Here is an 18,949-nt window from a genome sequence, read left to right as displayed (position 1 = left end):
GAAAGCAACCAAGGAATATAAGTAACAACATCTAGTTCGACAATAAATATGTTTCTATATCATATGCTTAGTTCCAGATCATTCTAAGTTCAAATATGATTACCGTACATTTTATTATATATCTCAGATTACAGGAGTGCAACTATTGATGTTCTGTTAATAAGGAAAACTTTAATTAGCTATAGAACATAATCTTAACAAGATCCTGAATATGGACGGTCTAATGAACAAAGGCTGTGTTGAAGTTACGTTTTTTTCGTTTTCGTAAACATTCATCATGCATCGGTTAAAGAAATTGCGAGAACAAGATAAGAGGTGATGATAAAATTGAAGAACACCTCGATACTGAGGGTTACCTTTTTCGTTGTTGAAGAATACATATTATAAAGAGAAATAATTGGTTTGCTATAATGAATTCATAAAAATAAAATTGTCGAAAATTTTGTGATGATGAATCATGTCCGTCCGCCTGTGATACCTATCAAAATTTAAAAAGGAAGCAATATTTTCGTGTTTCTCAGATCAATGAATGAAACAATAAACACGGTATGTTGATTTGTTGGATTCTGACAGAGTACAATAATTAAAATCTAAATCAGTATGACAGTAAAACCAAAATTACTCGATTATTTTCTTTTTGTACTTTTGCCATTACGCTGTTTTATGCAGTCATTTGTATTTAAATGTATGTTGATTTTTTGTCAACACACGATATAGTTAGATAGTCATGGTAGTGCACAGCAGTGACATTCTATACTATGTTTACCTGAATAGAAGGTCTCTGTACACAGACATTTAATATATGTCACCTAATTTTGAATCATGGACAAAATAGCTACAAAAGCGTGAAATTATAGAATTGAATATAGAAAGACATAGTTATACCTGTAGTAAGAAGGTAACTAATTGATCGGATAATATTCGATCATTTAAAGATATGTTCAAGGTTTTATAATTGGTCAAGGTCGTTTTAAATCATAAAAATTATAAAAATTTGGTACGATTGGAAATGAGACAAATCTCCACAGAAACCCAAATTACATAGAAATTAACAATTATAGCATTAGTCAGCATAGTAAGGGTCATTTAGACATTTCTGACCAGTTTTTGTTCTCTTTTACTGCCTGTGTTGTTTATTTTTCTAATGTGAGGAAAACTTTGAATTTTTCGAAAAACTAAGGATTTTCTTACCCCGGGAGTAAATTACCTTAGCCATATTTGACACAACTTTTAGGAATTTTGGATCCTCAATGCTCTTAAACTTTGAATTTATTTGGCTTTTTAACTATTTTGATCTGAGCGTTACTGATGAGTCTTATGTAGACGAAACGCGCGTCTGGCGTATAAAATTATAATCCTGGTACTTTTGATAACTATTTCTCAATTTGAAGAGTTGATTTATGCTGCAAATTTAAATCGAACTTATCTTTATCATTACACCTGACTGTTATATATACATCTCTTGAAAGAAAAACAATCATATACTTGATTCATAAAAGGTGCAAGTGAATGTTGTAGAAACACCGTGATTATAATTTGCATCGAAACTGAATGTTCCCAATTAGTATTTTTACTTAAATCCCCCCTTTTCCAACACTTTCCTTCAACCTGTCGAAATCGCAGATATGAAATATATTAGATTATTACTACAAAAGAAATTGATTGTGATGAGCTATTAATCTATCAGAAGTGTGTTGTTCGTTTATAAACATATTGATCACTTGTACCCCTTTAAAAGATATTGTGTCTTAATCTGATACAGGTAATTTTAAATATGTGACTATGATATGTTCAAGCGTCTGTCTGTCAAAATATGTGGTTTTGTCAAAAGATGTTTAATCGATTTCCAAAAGATCAGTTTACATATTTATGTCGTATCTCATTTTTCGTCAACTCTGTATGCCCATCCTTTGTTGTTCAAACAACCTGAAGTAGTCTTGTGATTAGGTCGTCCTAATGATACCACGGTAGGTATAGTGTCTGGTTGTGATAATTTGTTCATACTAATAGTTCTATCAGTAAAATACTTTCTTTTATGAAAATATTATCTAATTCTTATCCAGATATAATTTAATTTTCGATGTAACGCGTCTTCTGATTGGCTGACGTTATTTTGTTATGTGCCCATAGACATAATTTATTCATGTGACCGTGACGTCATCAACGTTTTTTCGTGTTTTTCTACGGTTTAAAATGGAATTTAGAATTAAATTATAAGAAATGACTGTAATATTTTTTCTGTCTATTCGAAATAACATAAAAAATGTGGTGCACACTGTTAAATAACCCACTACGCGCGTTATTCAGTGTGCACCAAATTTTTTATGTTATTTCTTCATAGACAGAAAAAATATTACAGTCATTCATTAAACAAATAAAAAGATGAGGCAATATAAGAAAAAAGACACTTCATAACCAAATTAGCAAATGATTTAAGACTTTTGCAAAAATAGGTGACCGTACGGCTTCATCCATGAGCGAAACCCATGCTGCGTATCGATATTTTTCGTCGTTTTTTTTTAACTAGCATCACATACAATTAATTTGTCAATTTGTTAATGTTCCAAATGTTTCAAATCCGCACATAGTCATCCGAGAGAACCAAGACCTTGTAGATAAATATTTCGTATCAACTTCACAAATAAGACACGATGGTCTTGAAGTTAAGTTTCTCATTACTGACGTTGTTTATCATCTTAAAAACGTGTTATAGTATTTATTAATTTGTCTTCGTGAATATTACTTTTTTGTTATGTCTGTTTATGATGATATCCATTTTACACGACTCTAAACTCATTCATGCCGTCATTGTGTTATTGGACTATGATAATTTATGTATTCTTGTCTTTCATTTTTGCTAATGTGGTTTTTCTATATGCATTGTTACATATTTGTTTGTTTTTATTGTGGTTAAGATAATAAAAAAAAATTTGATCTGTACCCCGATTTTTTACATTTTTACCTCTAATATATATGGTGTTTTTTTACATCGTTGACAATATAAGGGAATTAAATGCGGCTGTCATACTAGTGATAGGTTGATATAGCTAGCTAGCTATACCACCAAGTTTAATCAACAATTTTCTACATGAGAAAATGCTTGTACCAAGTCAGAAATATTAGTTGTAATCCATTCGTTTGATAAGTTTGAACTCATGATTTTGCCATTTGATTATGGACTTTCCATTTTGACATTTTCCTCGGAGTTCAGTTTTTTTATGATTTTCTATTAAATAGATGTCTTTCTGTACATGAGTGCTCCGTGTATAAACGCCACATCCTGAACTTGAATTTGACTTAAAATTCAACTGTGCACATCGTCTATGTCTGTCGAGCACCAAAAGAGTAGGTTCAGTAAGACCCCTTTTTGGCCCCAAAATATAGCAGTTTTACAAAATTGTTAAAATATATACTTTTAGTTTTTTATTGGACAGTAGAATGCTTCTGCTAAATAAATATGGGCTGTGTTTGACTATACAATGCACATATATCGGGTACTAGCATCATTTAGTCATGCTAAATTACAGAAATCTTCACAATTTTTGCATTTTAGTTATATTTTAGAGGGTTTCTGTCTTGAATGAAAGTGGCCGCATTCGTGTTCATTCTAAATATTGAAATGTAAGTTGTATTTGATGATAATACATAACATATAAAGGTTGAGGATGAACACGGATGCGGCCACTTTCATTTTTGACAAAAACCATCTGAAAAGTGACAATTTTTGGCATATTTGATAGTTTTTTTAATTCTAAGCTAGAATCGGGGCGTTTTTAATGAGTAAATCAGTTAAGATGTAAGATGAACTTGAAATTTGAGGCCAAAATCGGCCCTTACCGGACCTACTCCTTTAAATCATCGTGCCTTAAAAATTGAAATTAAAAAGGCATTTGTGTATGCTTCTCTGTGAAGGGTGTTTACATATTACCGAGATTGCTTTTTTTACCTGTCTGTGAAGGAGGAATACATGAATGCATACGGTTGTATTTTTACAAATGTCTGTGAAAGGTGATTATATGGTTCCAAGATTGCATTTTTATACATGTCTGTGAAGGAGGATATCATGTTTCCAAGATTGCATTTTTATACATGTCTGTGAAGGAGGATGACATGTTTCCAAGTTTGTCTTTTTTTATGCATGTTTGTGTAGGAGGATAACAAATTTCCAAGGTTGCCCTTTTATACATGTCTGTGAAGGAGGATATCATGTTTCCAAGATTGCATTTTTATACATGTTTGTGAAGGAGGATAACAAGTTTCCAAGGTTGCCCTTTTATACATGTTTGTGTAGGAGGATAACAAATTTCCAAGGTTGCTCTTTTATACATGTCTGTGAAGGAGGATAACATGTTTCCAAGGTTGTCTTTTATACATGTCTGTGAAGGAGGATAACAAGTTTCCAAGGTTGCCTTTTTCACATGTCTGTGAAGGAGGATATCATGTTTTCAAGGTTGTCTTTTTATACATCTCTGTGAAGTAGGATAACATGTTTCCAAGTTTGTCTTTTTTATACATGTTTGTGAAGGAGGATAACAAGTTTCCAAGGTTGCCCTTTTATACATGTCTGTGAAGGAGGATATCATGTTTTCAAGGTTGTCTTTTTATACATCTCTGTGAAGTAGGATAACATGTTTCCAAGTTTGTCTTTTTTATACATGTCTGTGAAGGAGGATAACATGTTTCCAAGGTTGTCTTTTATACATGTCTGTGAAGGAGGATAACAAGTTTCCAAGGTTGCCTTTTTCACATGTCTGTGAAGGAGGATATCATGTTTTCAAGGTTGTCTTTTTATACATCTCTGTGAAGTAGGATAACATGTTTCCAAGTTTGTCTTTTTTATACATGTCTGTGAAGGAGGATAACAAGTTTCAAAGGTTGCCTTTTTCACATGTCTGTGAAGGAGGATATCATGTTTTCAAGGTTGCCCTTTTATTCATGTCTGTGAAGGAGGATAACATGTTTCCAATATTGTCTTTTATACATGTCTGTGAAGGAGGATAACAAGTTTCAAAGGTTGCCTTTTTCACATGTCTGTGAAGGAGGATATCATGTTTTCAAGGTTGTCTTTTTATACATGTCTGTGAAGGAGGATAACAAGTTTCAAAGGTTGCCTTTTTCACATGTCTGTGAAGGAGGATATCATGTTTTCAAGGTTGTCTTTTTATACATGTCTGTGAAGGAGGATAACAAGTTTCCAAGTTTGCGTCTTTTCGTTCTTTATTTCAAACTTAATCTGAAGGAAACACTTACTAAACTATAAGAGGGACAAAACGAAACAACAGAAATACTGAAGTGTAAAAAAAATCTAACGACAATACAACACACAAAGAAATAACTATGAGATGATATCTTCCATTTTCTTGACTTGGTATAGGATCTTAAGATCTTTAAAAAGCTTGTTTTGTGATAACATGTCACATATATCATTGTACATCTTAAACTTTACATTACAACGTAAACTTGAATTAACATTATTTGTAAACACTTCAATAACCTAGACTGCAAATTTTTTTTATGAAAACGTCCCGTGGAGAGTTGTTTGTAACAAATATCATTATTCCAGACAACTTGGACAACAAAATAACGGTTGATGGTTTTTGTACTGTGTTGTTGCATTTCTGTCTAAATGGATTTGGCTAATTGTCTAGGTTCATATAGCTCTTCAACTATTTCGATTCTTAAGCATCATTGGCTTTCAAATATTCGGCACTGAGTGTTCCTGACTTATTTGTGTCGGGTGCATGCATTTTTAGCGTGTGTTTTTTTTTTTTCATTGATGTTATCAGGCAGCTTTTTTTATTCGTTTAATTTGAAAACAAAATCATACAAACAGCTCAGGTTAGATTAGAGATAAAGAAAGCAGAAACTATGAGATTTTGTGATGTTATTTTTAAATGACAATGCCTTTTAATTTTTTTGTCAATAAATGTTGCAAATTTGATTTTTTAAAACTACTTTTATTAACACTCGTAATTAATTATATATAATATGCATACAAGACAAATGTATTTGTTTACATATAATATAGATATATAAATACTAAAAGTATATTATAACATATAGATTAACAACTGATCATAACTTAATTAGGTTTCCATAAAACAAAGCATCAATGATTGACAATTTTCACATTGTGCTAATTGATCAAAGGGGTTGTCTATAAATAGTGTCTTCATCATTTCATTGAGGAATGTCCTTTTCACACATAATCAAAGTTTCTAAAGTTCTTGAATAAAAAATGTCTTTACTTTTGGATACCCTCAAGGATCTGTCTTTTGTGTACTTTGGTACCTTCTTGAGTCTAATTTCTATACACTGACTGTACCTAGTAGATAGCTAATTTCTAAACATTTGGAACCTAATAGGACTACATAAAATAAAAGCTCTGACAAAAAATATTATAAGTAAAATTGGTTGCCTACTTGATTCTCATTTCCATTATTGGATAAAAAGAATTCAAACTAATTTGAAACTAAATTATAGTAAAAAAAAATACAAATGGAAAATTTATAAGTAATACAAAATAGTATAGTACAAATGATACAAAATTATTTAGTAGAAATAATACAAAATGAAATAGTATAAATGGAAACAATCTAGGTTTGAAACAAATTGCTGCTTTGTAAAAAAGAAAAAAGAGATAACTCCATTTTTTGCTTGCATCTTTTGATTTTTTAGGACTTGCTCAATTGTTATCCAGGAAGGAAAATAACTCAATATTTTGCTCTCATTTTTCCTGCTCATCAAATCATTTGTTAAAGAAGGGAGATCAGTCATTTGTCATCACTTTAATTCATAAGGGAGAATACTCCTTGTTCTTTGACTTTGTGATACCAACATTTATAATGGAGATAAATCGTGTTTTGACGTAGTAATACTTTACCATATAATTAACATATACAAGGGAGATAACTCGTTGTGTTTTGACTAAGTGATACTTTACCATATTATTAACATTTATAAGGGAGATAACTCATTGAGTTTTGACTTAATGATACTTTGCCATATAATTAACATTTATAAGGGAGATAACTCGTTAAGTTTTGACTTAGTGATACTTTACCATATAATTAACATTTATAAGGGAGATAACTCGTGTTTTGACTCAGTGATACATTCATAAGGGAGATTAATGATACTTTGCCATATAATTAACATTTATAAGGGAGATAACTCGTTAAGTTTTGACTTAGTGATACTTTACCATATAATTAACATTTATAAGGGAGATAACTCGTGTTTTGACTCAGTGATACATTCATAAGGGAGATAACTCATAGTGATACTTTACCATATAATTAACATTGACATGTGACCTTTTAAAAAAAATAAACAATGTATTGAAAATATTTATTTGCAGGTTTTTGAGCTGACAGACTTCAACAAGAAGCATAAAAGTATCAGTTTCAAACCATTGAATTTTGCCTGTATTTTGAAGTTATCTAAAGCACAGCTGGTGGAGAAATCCTTTAAGGTAACACATTGTTGTTTAAAAAATATTATTTTTTATTAATGAATTGAATTATAATTTTATTTGAATAACGGGCTTCATGAAAGTATTTTTTGACATTAGAGATCATCCTGTCCTAGAACCTCATGCATTCTAAGTTGTATCTTGCCTCAGATCTAGAATTATTTACTCATACATTTTGTAGTATTGTTAATTGAGGATTATGAACAAAATACAAAAATATTAAGAAATACTTTTGATTATATTAATGAGATAAAGATGTTTCTGCAATTAGATTGATCTTATGAGAACTACCAGATTATTACAACACATGAAAAACATATTTAGGAGAATTCGACAATTTCATTGCAAACTAAATGTTAACAAACCAAAGTTAAACACACAATCTAAGCTAATTAAATCTTATAATAAAGCACTATGTGTCTGTTCCTTTTTACTCCCTGTTAGATAAAGCTTAGTAATTAAACATTCTAATAAATTGCAAATAGGTTTTGATACATGTGGATTTATGTAAGAGGTACATGTATATTTTAACATCCATTATTATTTATATCTCTTAGTCTGCGCTAAGTTTAGCTAATATAAAAAAAAGAAGATGTGGTATGATTGCCAATGAAACAACTGCCCACAAGAGACCAAAATGACACAGACATTAACAACTATAGGTCACCGTACGGCCTTCAACAATGAGCAAAGCCCATACCGCATTGTCAGCTATAAAAGGCCCCGATAAGACATTGTAAAACAATTCAAACGAGAAAACTGACGGCCTTATTTATATAAAAAAATGAACGATCGAAAAACAAATATGTAACACATAAACAAACGTGTCACAACCACTGAATTACAGGCTCCTGACTTGGGACAGGCACATACATAAATAATGTGGCGGGGTTAAACATGTTAGCGGGATCCCAACCCTCCCCTAACCTGGGACAGTGGTATAACAGTACAACATAAGAACAAACTATAAAAATCAGTTGAAAAAGGCTTAACTCATCAGATGGACAAAAATAAGTATTGATAATTTGATATATCGATAATTTTATCAAGGTGTTGTTTACAAAGCCAAAGAAGCGAGTCATATACGAAATTATAATAAAACACAGCACACTATGTACAAACTTAAATAACATCAATACTATATACAACTGATGAAATGCTAATAAGCTAACCAAATGTAGTGAATACAGTCTTAATACAGCAATATCTACATATAAAAGCAGACCTTAGAAAATCATAAATTATCAGTCAGAAGAACTCTCAATATGTATCACTGTTTATGTATATATTTTTATTTATTCGCTGAATATTTATGTCAATAATAAATGTTTGTTTTTTTACACTTTTAAGATTTGCTTTGTGTATTGTCTGTACAAAGGGAGGTAACTGTAACATTATTTTTCAGGATGGCATCATTGACCAGTTATATGAACTATTTATGGACCATTTTAACATCCATGCTCATAAGATTGGTTTTCCTGAACTGGTTTTACCATCAATACTTCAGGTAGTTTAATAAGGGCTATTTTTCTATATTTCAAATTTGTTGAATGATGCTTCAAACTTTATAATTCAACAAGTTTTCATTTATTGTCAAATATTCATGGTTGATAATTAATATCCTGAATTATCTCTTTTAGTTGCTTGTGAATTTTGTCGAAAAAGCAAGACATAGCGATCCTACATTCCTTCGGCAGCAGCAGCAGAGTCCACAAATATTCACTCTGTGGTTAAAGTTTTTGAAATGTTAACAACTTTCTTAAACTGTCCTGGATTTCTACCAAAATTGAGCAGAACCTTGTCTATGATCATAAAGACAGTATCCAGAAGTAAATTTTGTAAAAAAAAAAAAAGTAGGCGATAGACAGTGGGTTCAGCGGAAACCTTACGATTTTTTTTTATATAATCATCTGATCAGTACTTATATAAAAAAAGATGACAGGAACTCTCTTTTGAAAAAGACCATCTATTCCTAATGAATATGGAAAACAATACACAACAATTATTATTGAATATTTTTGCAAGAGGTGTATATTTTTTATTATGTAACAAATAGATATCATAGAAATATTCTATGTGTAAAATGTATCGACCCATGTCCAAATAATGTGCCTTAATGCAACTATAGTTTACTGTATGGCCTTTAACAATGAGCAAAACACATACTGTATAGTCATCTATTAAAGGCTCCACCTCAACCCAATATGAAACAATACAAACCAGAAAACCACATAAATTGTTTTTGACATTTGTTATTAATTTAACATATAATTTAAAAGTGTAAACACACTGCATTTGTTAATAATGCAAAGAAAAATAATTTTACTGCTACTGCATTATATACATTATCAAAATCTGCAAAAGATTAATTACTTTTTTCTTTGAAATTGTAAAAAAAATATTAATTGTATGAATTTCAGATGAAGGAATTCCTGAAGAAATGTAAAATAGCAAACTACTGTAAACAAATAAAACAGATAGTGGATAAAGTTCAGGAGACATCAAAGTTTATTACAGACAGGAGAAAATCTGTGTCCTTCAGTATCTCAGATGACAAAGCTATTGTAAGTTGTTATATTTCTGCTCCTTTGGGGCGCTCATTGCAAAATAAAATTATTTGTATTTGTATTTGTTTAACATAAAAATATTGAAGCTCATGAATTTATAGCTAATTTGTGTCTCTTGGTAGTATGCTCATGTCAGGTGATAATTAAAACTTGGTCTTTGCTGCCTATCAGGTAATCAACCTGAATTTAGTAGTGATGGCTAAGTAAAATGTGTCTGGCTAGAGTGACTTGTCATGTAGTGTCACCTTGTGAACTATCGTATTACAAAAATGATAAATATGCTTACAATATATATCCGTTTGTTCTTTAATTCTTAGAGATTAATTTGTCAAATTCTGTTTGGTCTGTCCTTTTATTTCTCAGTATATCAGTTCTTCCAAATCCATTTCGTTTGCTATCAGGTCTTTTATCAATTTTGTTTTGGACCTTGTGACCACTAGATTCCAGAATATTCCAACTCATAAAGTTTGGCCTTTGTAGTGTCTGGACTTCCTGCTTTACTAGTACATCCAATATAGATAGTTCCTGATGTTGACAGAGATAGGTAGAATGGATATAAGATCCCCATGTCACTGAGGTTGTAGTAGGTAATACTTTGTCCTTGGTCAGTCAGTATATGTAATAAATGATTGTCCATATCTGTAAGAACAATATTATCTGATGGTGTTGTAAGTATTCCATGAGGTTTAAATGGTTTCTCCTCAGTGTTGACATCAGGGTGACCAGTGTATACCCCTACTACGTCTCCTCCTGGTGATAACACTATCACTCTACCTCTGCCATCATTATCTAACATGTCCACCACACAGATGTTACCATTACTGGTACTTGTTACACGTCGAGGGTAGGTGAATAATCGTTTGTTATGTTTGTCATGTTCATATTCCTTTAGTTGTTTTCCTTCCTGATCCATTACCACCACTACACGTCTTCCTGTGGCAGGGAATGGTTTACCTCCAGTCTTGGCTCCTATGATGACCCTGTGATCACTGGTTACATGGATACTGACTGGATACAATGGTGTTACATCATACCTGGAATCTGTCATCTGTCCTGTCATAGTGTTGATTAGTTTGAGTTTGGTCACATCTGTTGTAACAAGAATGTTATTTGAATGAGTTTTTGCCATTCCATAAATCTTAGTGTTTTGACTTGTTATTACTTCAGTTCTATTCTCTTTAAGTTTGACATGTTGTAACTTTGATCTGGCATTATCCCCCATCCACATAGTACCATCAGAACATACTGCTATATTGTGAATAGAGGTAAGATCTGTTGTATATTCTTTGGATATTTCAAACTCAATCTTACTCTGCTGTTTTGGCTTCATTTCTACTTTGCCTTCATTATAGTCTTCTTCTTCAATCAACTCGTGTCCATTATGAACTTTAGCTACACACTTCAGACAGATAAATGTTTTACATGTTTGACAGAAAAGGCAGCATGCTTGTCCTGTATGGTGTTCACACTTAATTTCACTGAAAATAACACGTTTTCCTATTTCTTTTATATCTGTTATCTGATGATCTTTTGCAATTTTTAAGTGGACTCTATCTTTGCAGCCACTGCACATTAAAATGTTACAGTCCAGACATTTGAATTCAATCTTATTTTTACCTTGGCATATTTCACATCCTACTGGAATTTGTCCTTTTTGTAAAGAACTTGCAAAGGCCATTTTTAAAGATGTCTGAATTGATTTTTTTACTTCCTTGTGCCCAACGTCTATAAATAGCAATGTTTGAATTGCTTTACTATCTTATCTTTACAATGTTTACAATTTAAATGTATTTAGTTAAAATTATCTTGTGTTATATTAACTATATGAATAAATGTAAATATTGACTAATAGGAATTTAGATAGTGATCATGAGCATCTCATTGACATGAAAAACCAAATAACATCTATATATTTATTTATTTAAATCTCATAGGCTATATCATAATTTAAAGGTAGAAACCATTTTGAATCCATGCTAAGTGCTAAGTTAAAAAAAACATACAAACTATTCATTTTCCTAACCTAAATTTTGATAGAAATTTTGTATTTGACTATTTCAATGAAGAACTGCAATTTTCTGTTCAATGAAGGACAACTCAATTAGATTAGAACAGGGTAAAATCAGGGATGGGTTTTGAAATAAAAAGACTAGTATGATTTACACTCAAAGTAGTCCATAAATTTGAGAATCGTATCTATAATCAACAGACCAGATACCAAAATAAAGAGGCAACAGACCAAATATTATTCAGGTGGTTCAGGCATTTTATTGGCAATATTTATTCTTATTTCTACTTGGTTTCAACTTTCCAATATTTCTTGCTAAGAAAGTTCAACGAATTAGAAACTAGAATATGCTTCTTTTAACAGTTCAACATATGTTGTTCACACCACTGTACTTTTCAAAAAGAGGATTAAGTGTTCCTGATCAAGGTTAATCCAGAAAAGCACTTGTGAGTGGCGCATTACATTTATACACTTTGTTACATCACTGGGTTAATACATCTTCAGGTGGACTACTGTATAGCGGGTAATTTTTGTGGGTTGTAAATTTTTTAATTATTTTTGCGGGTAGAACAAAATCGTCAAATTATAAATGTACATGCAAAGGTATTGATAAAAGTTTTAATTCCGCAAAATTAATAACTGCCAAAATATTTTGTATACCTTATTCAACGAGATTTTACACCCGCGAAAATAACCCGCTATATTGGATCAGTTCCAGAGGGTACCATGAGATCAGAAATCAGCTCTTTTGAACTGCCGTGAATAACAAAGAACCTTTCTAAATTTGCCTGTTTATAAATTTTGTATTCATTATTAAAGAAACTCAATCAGGTTTGAACTCCATCAGGCTGAGTTGGCCTTAGAAGGTCAAGGATTTGGCTATTATTTTAGGAATTTTTTTTTATTAAATAGCTCTTAAAATGTTTCTGTTTTATGCATCTTTGGCTTTCAAATATTCGGCTTTGAAGCTTCCACATGAAGGTTAATCCAGAAAAATGCCTCGGACGCATTAAATGTTTACATGTTGTTTTTATACGAACGCAAAAATTGAAAAATTTTTGGTTGTATATTGGTATCACTTTGGCGTCATAGATAGAAATCTATGAAATTTAAACACAAGGTTTATGATGATAAAAGGAAGGTTGGGATTGATTTTGGGTGTTATGGTCCCAACAGTTTAGGAATAAGGGGCCGAAAAGAGCCCAAATAAGCATTTTTCTTGGTTTTCGCACAATAACTTTAGAATAAGTAAACAGAAATCTATGAATTTTTAACAGAAGGTCTTTGACCACAAAAAGAAGGTTGGGATTGATTTTGGGAGTTTAAATCCCAATAGTTTAGGGCCAAAAACAGGTCCCAAAATAAGCATTTTTCTTGGTTTTTGCAAAATAACTTTAGTATAAGTTAATAGAAATCTATGAAAATTTAAACACAAGGTTTATGACCACAAAAGGAAGGTTTGGATTGATTTGGGAGTTTTGGTCCCAACGCATTAGGGGCCAAAAGGGTCCAAAATTAAACTTTGTTTCATTTCATCAAAAATTGAACTATTGGGGTTCTTTGATATACCGAATCTAACCGTGTATTTAGATTCTTAATTTTTGGTCCCGTTTTCAAATTGGATTACATTAAGGTCCAAAATTAAACTTAGTTTGATTATAACAAAAATTGAATTCTTGGGGTTCTTTGATATGCTGAATCTAAACATGTACTTAGTTTTTTGATTATGGGCTGAGTTTTCAAGTTGGTCAAATCTGGGTCCAAAATTAAACTGTTTGATTTCAACAAAAATTCAATATATGGGGTTCTTCAATATGCTGAATCTAACCATGTATTTAGATTTTTAATATTTAGGACCGGTTATTAAAACCGTTGGAATAAGGTGCAAAAAAGGGGGGAAAAGGGTTTCCAGGTTAATGGACAATTACTTAAGTACAAAACATAATTTAAAAGCAGTGTAAGGTCGGTAATTGAAACTCATTTTAATAGCTCACCTAAACTGCTCTTAAATTAAGTATATTGGAAATTTGCCAAAAACTTAGTTATTAATAAATTCCATTGGAAATTTGCCAAAAATAATATATCCTTGTTGCGTTTGATTCATTTGTAATTTCTGAAGATCTTGTTGTTGTTGATGTATATAAATTTGCATTTTGTGATGATCTTTTTGTTGATGTATTTATACTAAGAGAAGATCTTACTAATGTTGTGCTTGGAAATAATCTTGTTGATCATGTATTTATACTTGGTGGAGCTATAGTCATTGTTCATTTATGCATTATCGGTGAAGATCTTGTTGTTGTTGATATATTTATACTTGGTGTAAATGGTGTTGTTGTTGGTGTATTTATACTTTGTGAACATCTTGTTGTAGTAGTTGTATACAAACTAAATGAAATAATTTAAACAATTATAATTCTACTCTTTTACAGACAGCATGGGAACAACAGTGTAAGAATATTGGTACTCCATTAGGTAAATACTTCACCACATGGAGGAAGCTACGAGACAGAGAATTGCAGTACCAGATTGCTGCTTAAGAACAGGTCAGCTAATGATAAGAATTTGTTAAGAATCCAGATGCAGGTTAATCAAAATAGGACACTAGTTTTGTTCACCTCATAATGTTCCTTCATATTACAATTAACAGGGTCTTTTTTTAATTTGTAAATTTGGACTACAGTCCTTGTATTAAACAGAACGTTTTGTTTTTACGCTTTTAACAGTTTAATATATATTCAAATAAATATCAGAACTTTTTATGATGAAAGTGGTAATGATATGCATTAATTATAGAACGATCCAGAAGTTTCTAATACTACAATTCCTGATATATCATTATCTCAAATATCAACTTGTATTAAACGAATTGCTGAAATTATAATCTACCATCAAATTGGTATATCTGATAAAGATATAAAATAAAACTGACTTTGTTCTCTTCTGCATGTTTTCCCTGCATCATACATCTATCATAATCAATACAGCAATTGTAATGATTCCAAATAAACAATACGCTTTTATATTTTAGGGACTCTCTAAGGCTGAGGCAAATATACCGATTATTGAAAGACCAAAAGGACCCAAAGTACTTCAGACGGCCACAGCTGCAGAAAAGGAAGAGTTCTCTGCCTTGTTTGAATCAGACAGTGATGAGTCAGATGATGATACAACCAGGTTAATACAGATTTTTATATGACCCCAAAAAAATTTTGGGATCGTATAATGGTATGATGTCGTTGTCTGCGTCGTCGTCGTCCGAAGACACATTGGTTTCGGGATAATAACTTTAGTTTAAGTGAATAGATCTTCATGAAATTTTTTCAGAAGGTTCAATACCACAAGAGGAAGGTTGGGATTGATTTTGGGGATGATGGTCACAACCGATTAGGAATTAGGGGCCCAAAAGGGGCCCAAAACAAGCATTTTACTAGTTTCAGGATAATAAATTGTGTAGAAGTATTTCAATTGCTCTGAAATCATACCGCAATGTTTAAAACCACAAGTAAAAGGTTTGGATTCATTTTAGGGGTTATGGGGCCAATGTTTAGGAATTAAGGGCCAAAAAGGGGTCAAAACAAGCATTTTTCTAGTTTCAAGACAATAACTTATGTGTAATTGTATGGATCTCTCTAAAATTGTACCACAATGTACCATATAAAAAAGGGGAGGCAGGGATTAAGTTTTGGGTTAATTGCCCAAGATATGTAGGAATTAGGGGCCAAAAAAAGGGCCAAAAAGAAGCATGTTCCTAGTTTCCAAACAATCATGACAATAACCTGTGTTTAAGTGTATGGATCTCTCTGAAATTGTACTACAAGGTTCAATACTGCAATGGAAAGCATGGGATTGAGTTTAAGGGTTATTACTCCAAGGGGGTTTCAAAAAGTTGGGGGGGGGGGGGGGGGTTTGTTTACCATTTTTTGAAGGGCTTCAAATTTCGAATTCTGAAAAGTTTCAAGAAGAAATCTTCAATTGCACAGTATTGTGCAATAGATTTGTTAGATCTTTGACCACATTAATTTTGTGACAAAAACCTATATTATTTCAAAAATTTGATCACAATCCAAATTCAGACAGAATCAAGCTTGAATATTGTGACCAAATTTGTCCCAACTGTTCAGGGTTCAACCACTGGGGTCGTATAAAGCTGCACCCTGCGGAGCACCTGGTTTTAAAGAGTGTTTATAATCATAGTTTCCATTTATTGGCCTTATGATTTTTTGGTCTGTGCGTCCCTCCTTCATTCATCCGTTTGTAAGTCTATTCATCTGTCCAGCTTCAGGTTAAATATTTTGGCAATATAGTTGTTGATGAAGTTGAAGTCCAATCAACTTGTAACTTAGACCGGACGGCATGTTTCCTATGATATAATCTTTCTAATTTTTTATGCCGAATTAGAGTTTTGGCCCAAATGTCAGGTCCACTGAACATAGAATATAATAGAGCGAGTGAGACAACCGTGTACTATTTACACATTCTTGTTAATTATTAGTGTCTACCTTCTAATGCATTGCAATTTATGTTCTGTGGGTTTGGATAAATGTTTTTCCCTTTCTTACAAATAAAAGTGATAAAATGCTCAATAAAGCAAAAACGAATAATATAGAATGATAAGTGAAAAATCATATTTTAATTTGATCCAAAGATATATATACATGTATATAAAACAAAATTTTTTATCCTTGAAGGTTCCTACCAAAAGGTGAAAGACCAGCAAAGGCAAAGGAAGACAATTCCGATGAGAATTACAGGTGAGAATAATTTATTATAAGTTAGTTTACAAATTATGGCACACATTTAATATTAAAAAGCAGAAGATATTGTTAGGCTTCTAGCATAATCAAATTTCACCGATACTCAGAGTAAACCTTTACAGATAAACAGTCAATGTAAAATACTGGTGTATCATTTGTTAAGCACAAAATTCTATCATGTTTGGAGGCATTTCGAAATACATTTTACAATTCACAAATGTACTTTATTGAATAGCACTTCTCCTAAACTCTTAATGTTCGCAGTCAAAGGCTATAAAGAATTTATATTGTGTCTTCTTAATTTGAACCAATTTTGAATTAATATAAAGCTTATTTGTTTATTAATAACATTTGTTGCAATGTTATCATATCTCTGGTGTTGTGATTTTGAAGAATGAACAACATTGGCGATAAGATAATTTGTTTCGAAATGCAAGTTATTACATGTATGGGCATACTCACTAATTATTTGGATAAATAAAAAAACCAATAAAATCTGTTTGTACTCAGACCAAGGGACAAGGCGTGTGTGTATTAATTAAACATTCTGGTAGGCAATTGTAACACTTGAGGACAGTTAAAGTCATAAGAAATCTCAAATAAAAAAAAATAATGCATATGTTTTTTTATAACTCAATGGATAGTTTTCATTATAAAGCTTATGTACATATACCTTTTTCTGAAGAAAATTCTCTAATTTATTCATATTTAGAAGAAGTTTACTTTATTTTAATTGCTTTCGTTCCAAGAAGCAATTTCCCCGACATATTTTCCGTATGTTAAGTGACCTCAGTGTGACCCGTCTCGTAAAAATCCGGTGATCGCAATACGCATGGATGTCCTTAAAATAAACTATTATCTGAATTTACATGTTAAACATGTGCTCAATTTCCATGCTTTTTTGTTGATTTTTTGTTGATTGTTGACAAACAGGTGACAATCGTTATACTTCGGCTTCAAAACACGAACTTTAATTACCTGCCATATTTCACAACAACATGTCTGACTGATTGAAAAAAAATTGACGATTATACGAAATTTATGCGACAAAATGAAAAATTCTTGAACAGAAGACTAAGTTTATGATGTTTGTATGCATTGGTTCAAGAATTGGAAGAACATTATTTTTTACCGGTCACTCGTTTCTTATGACTTTAACACAATTAAATAAAAGTTTACAATTTATATTTTGGTAAATAAGAATGCCTTATTTACAAATAAATTTAATACAAATGTTTTAAGTCAAATATTGGCAAAGTCAAAGAAATATTACATCTAAGAAACCAGATAAATTTAGTTTGTAGTGTATAAACATCTTTGATCTTTAATTTTGAGTCCAATACTAACAGTTATGCCTGACTGTTTCTTGAATTTACAATTTCGTAATGTTATTTTTTCCTGATCAACTGTGTTTATGGTAGACAATAATCATTGGTATCAGTTTGTATCTGCATCACTTTATTTTAAAAAGAACAATAATCTGTACCCCTCAGTAATTATCAAATCATTTTGGAATTTTACCTTGTGCCTTTTTAAGTGTTCCATTTGAACATTATAAGGATAATATGGAAGTTCAGGAAATGTATTAGAAAACTAATACTTGTTCTAGTTATCATTTTATAAATTATAATTAATGTACCACTCAGTAATGATTAAATGGTTTTGGAATTTTGCCATTGTGCTCTGTTACTGATGAGTCTTTTGCAGACGAAACACGCGTCTGGCGTATATACTAAATTTAGTCCTGGTATCTATGATGAGTTTATTTACTTGTAGAATTCTATTTCCGCATTTTGAGGATGATATGGAAGTTTTGAAATTGTATTAAAAAAATTAACACTTGTTTTAGTTTTCATTGTGTTAACGATTTATGCAATTTTCTACATTTAGTGATTTTGATAGTGATGACCTTGATCAACTTGCAAAGTCTGCTAGTGAAGATGAGGAGGATGAAAGTGAAAATGATGATGATCAGGACGATGATAGAGATGATGACGATGATGACGATGATATTGATGATGAAGATGAAGTTGAGGATGTCAACAGTAAAGACGAAGAGATGTCAGATGATGTTGATGATAAAGAGGACATTGTTAAAGAGTTCACTATGTCAGATTCTGATTAAAACTTCAACATAATAATG

At 31.5% G+C, this 18,949-nt stretch overlaps 2 protein-coding genes across 2 annotated transcripts; both read left to right on the top strand.

Annotated features, from left to right (window-relative positions):
* Nucleotides 1–7,351: 7,351 nt before the first annotated feature.
* LOC139502148 (nucleolar complex protein 2 homolog) lies at nucleotides 7,352–18,949 on the top strand. Its single transcript, XM_071291525.1, has 7 exons — nucleotides 7,352–7,474; nucleotides 8,880–8,981; nucleotides 9,895–10,038; nucleotides 14,482–14,595; nucleotides 15,081–15,226; nucleotides 16,741–16,803; nucleotides 18,697–18,949. Exons 2-4 carry the CDS (start codon nucleotides 8,913–8,915, stop codon nucleotides 14,587–14,589), a joined length of 321 nt encoding a protein of 106 aa, XP_071147626.1. The 5' UTR covers nucleotides 7,352–7,474; nucleotides 8,880–8,912; the 3' UTR covers nucleotides 14,590–14,595; nucleotides 15,081–15,226; nucleotides 16,741–16,803; nucleotides 18,697–18,949.
* LOC139500455 (prothymosin alpha-B-like) lies at nucleotides 14,630–18,931 on the top strand. The gene is made up of 4 exons (XM_071289193.1): nucleotides 14,630–14,635; nucleotides 15,081–15,226; nucleotides 16,741–16,803; nucleotides 18,697–18,931. The coding sequence occupies exons 1-4, from the start codon at nucleotides 14,630–14,632 to the stop codon at nucleotides 18,929–18,931; spliced, it is 450 nt and encodes a 149-aa protein (XP_071145294.1).

This window comes from Mytilus edulis, chromosome 13 (assembly GCF_963676685.1).
Source record: "Mytilus edulis chromosome 13, xbMytEdul2.2, whole genome shotgun sequence".
Taxonomy (NCBI): domain Eukaryota; kingdom Metazoa; phylum Mollusca; class Bivalvia; order Mytilida; family Mytilidae; genus Mytilus; species Mytilus edulis.
This window is presented reverse-complemented; position numbering and strand designations above follow the sequence as displayed.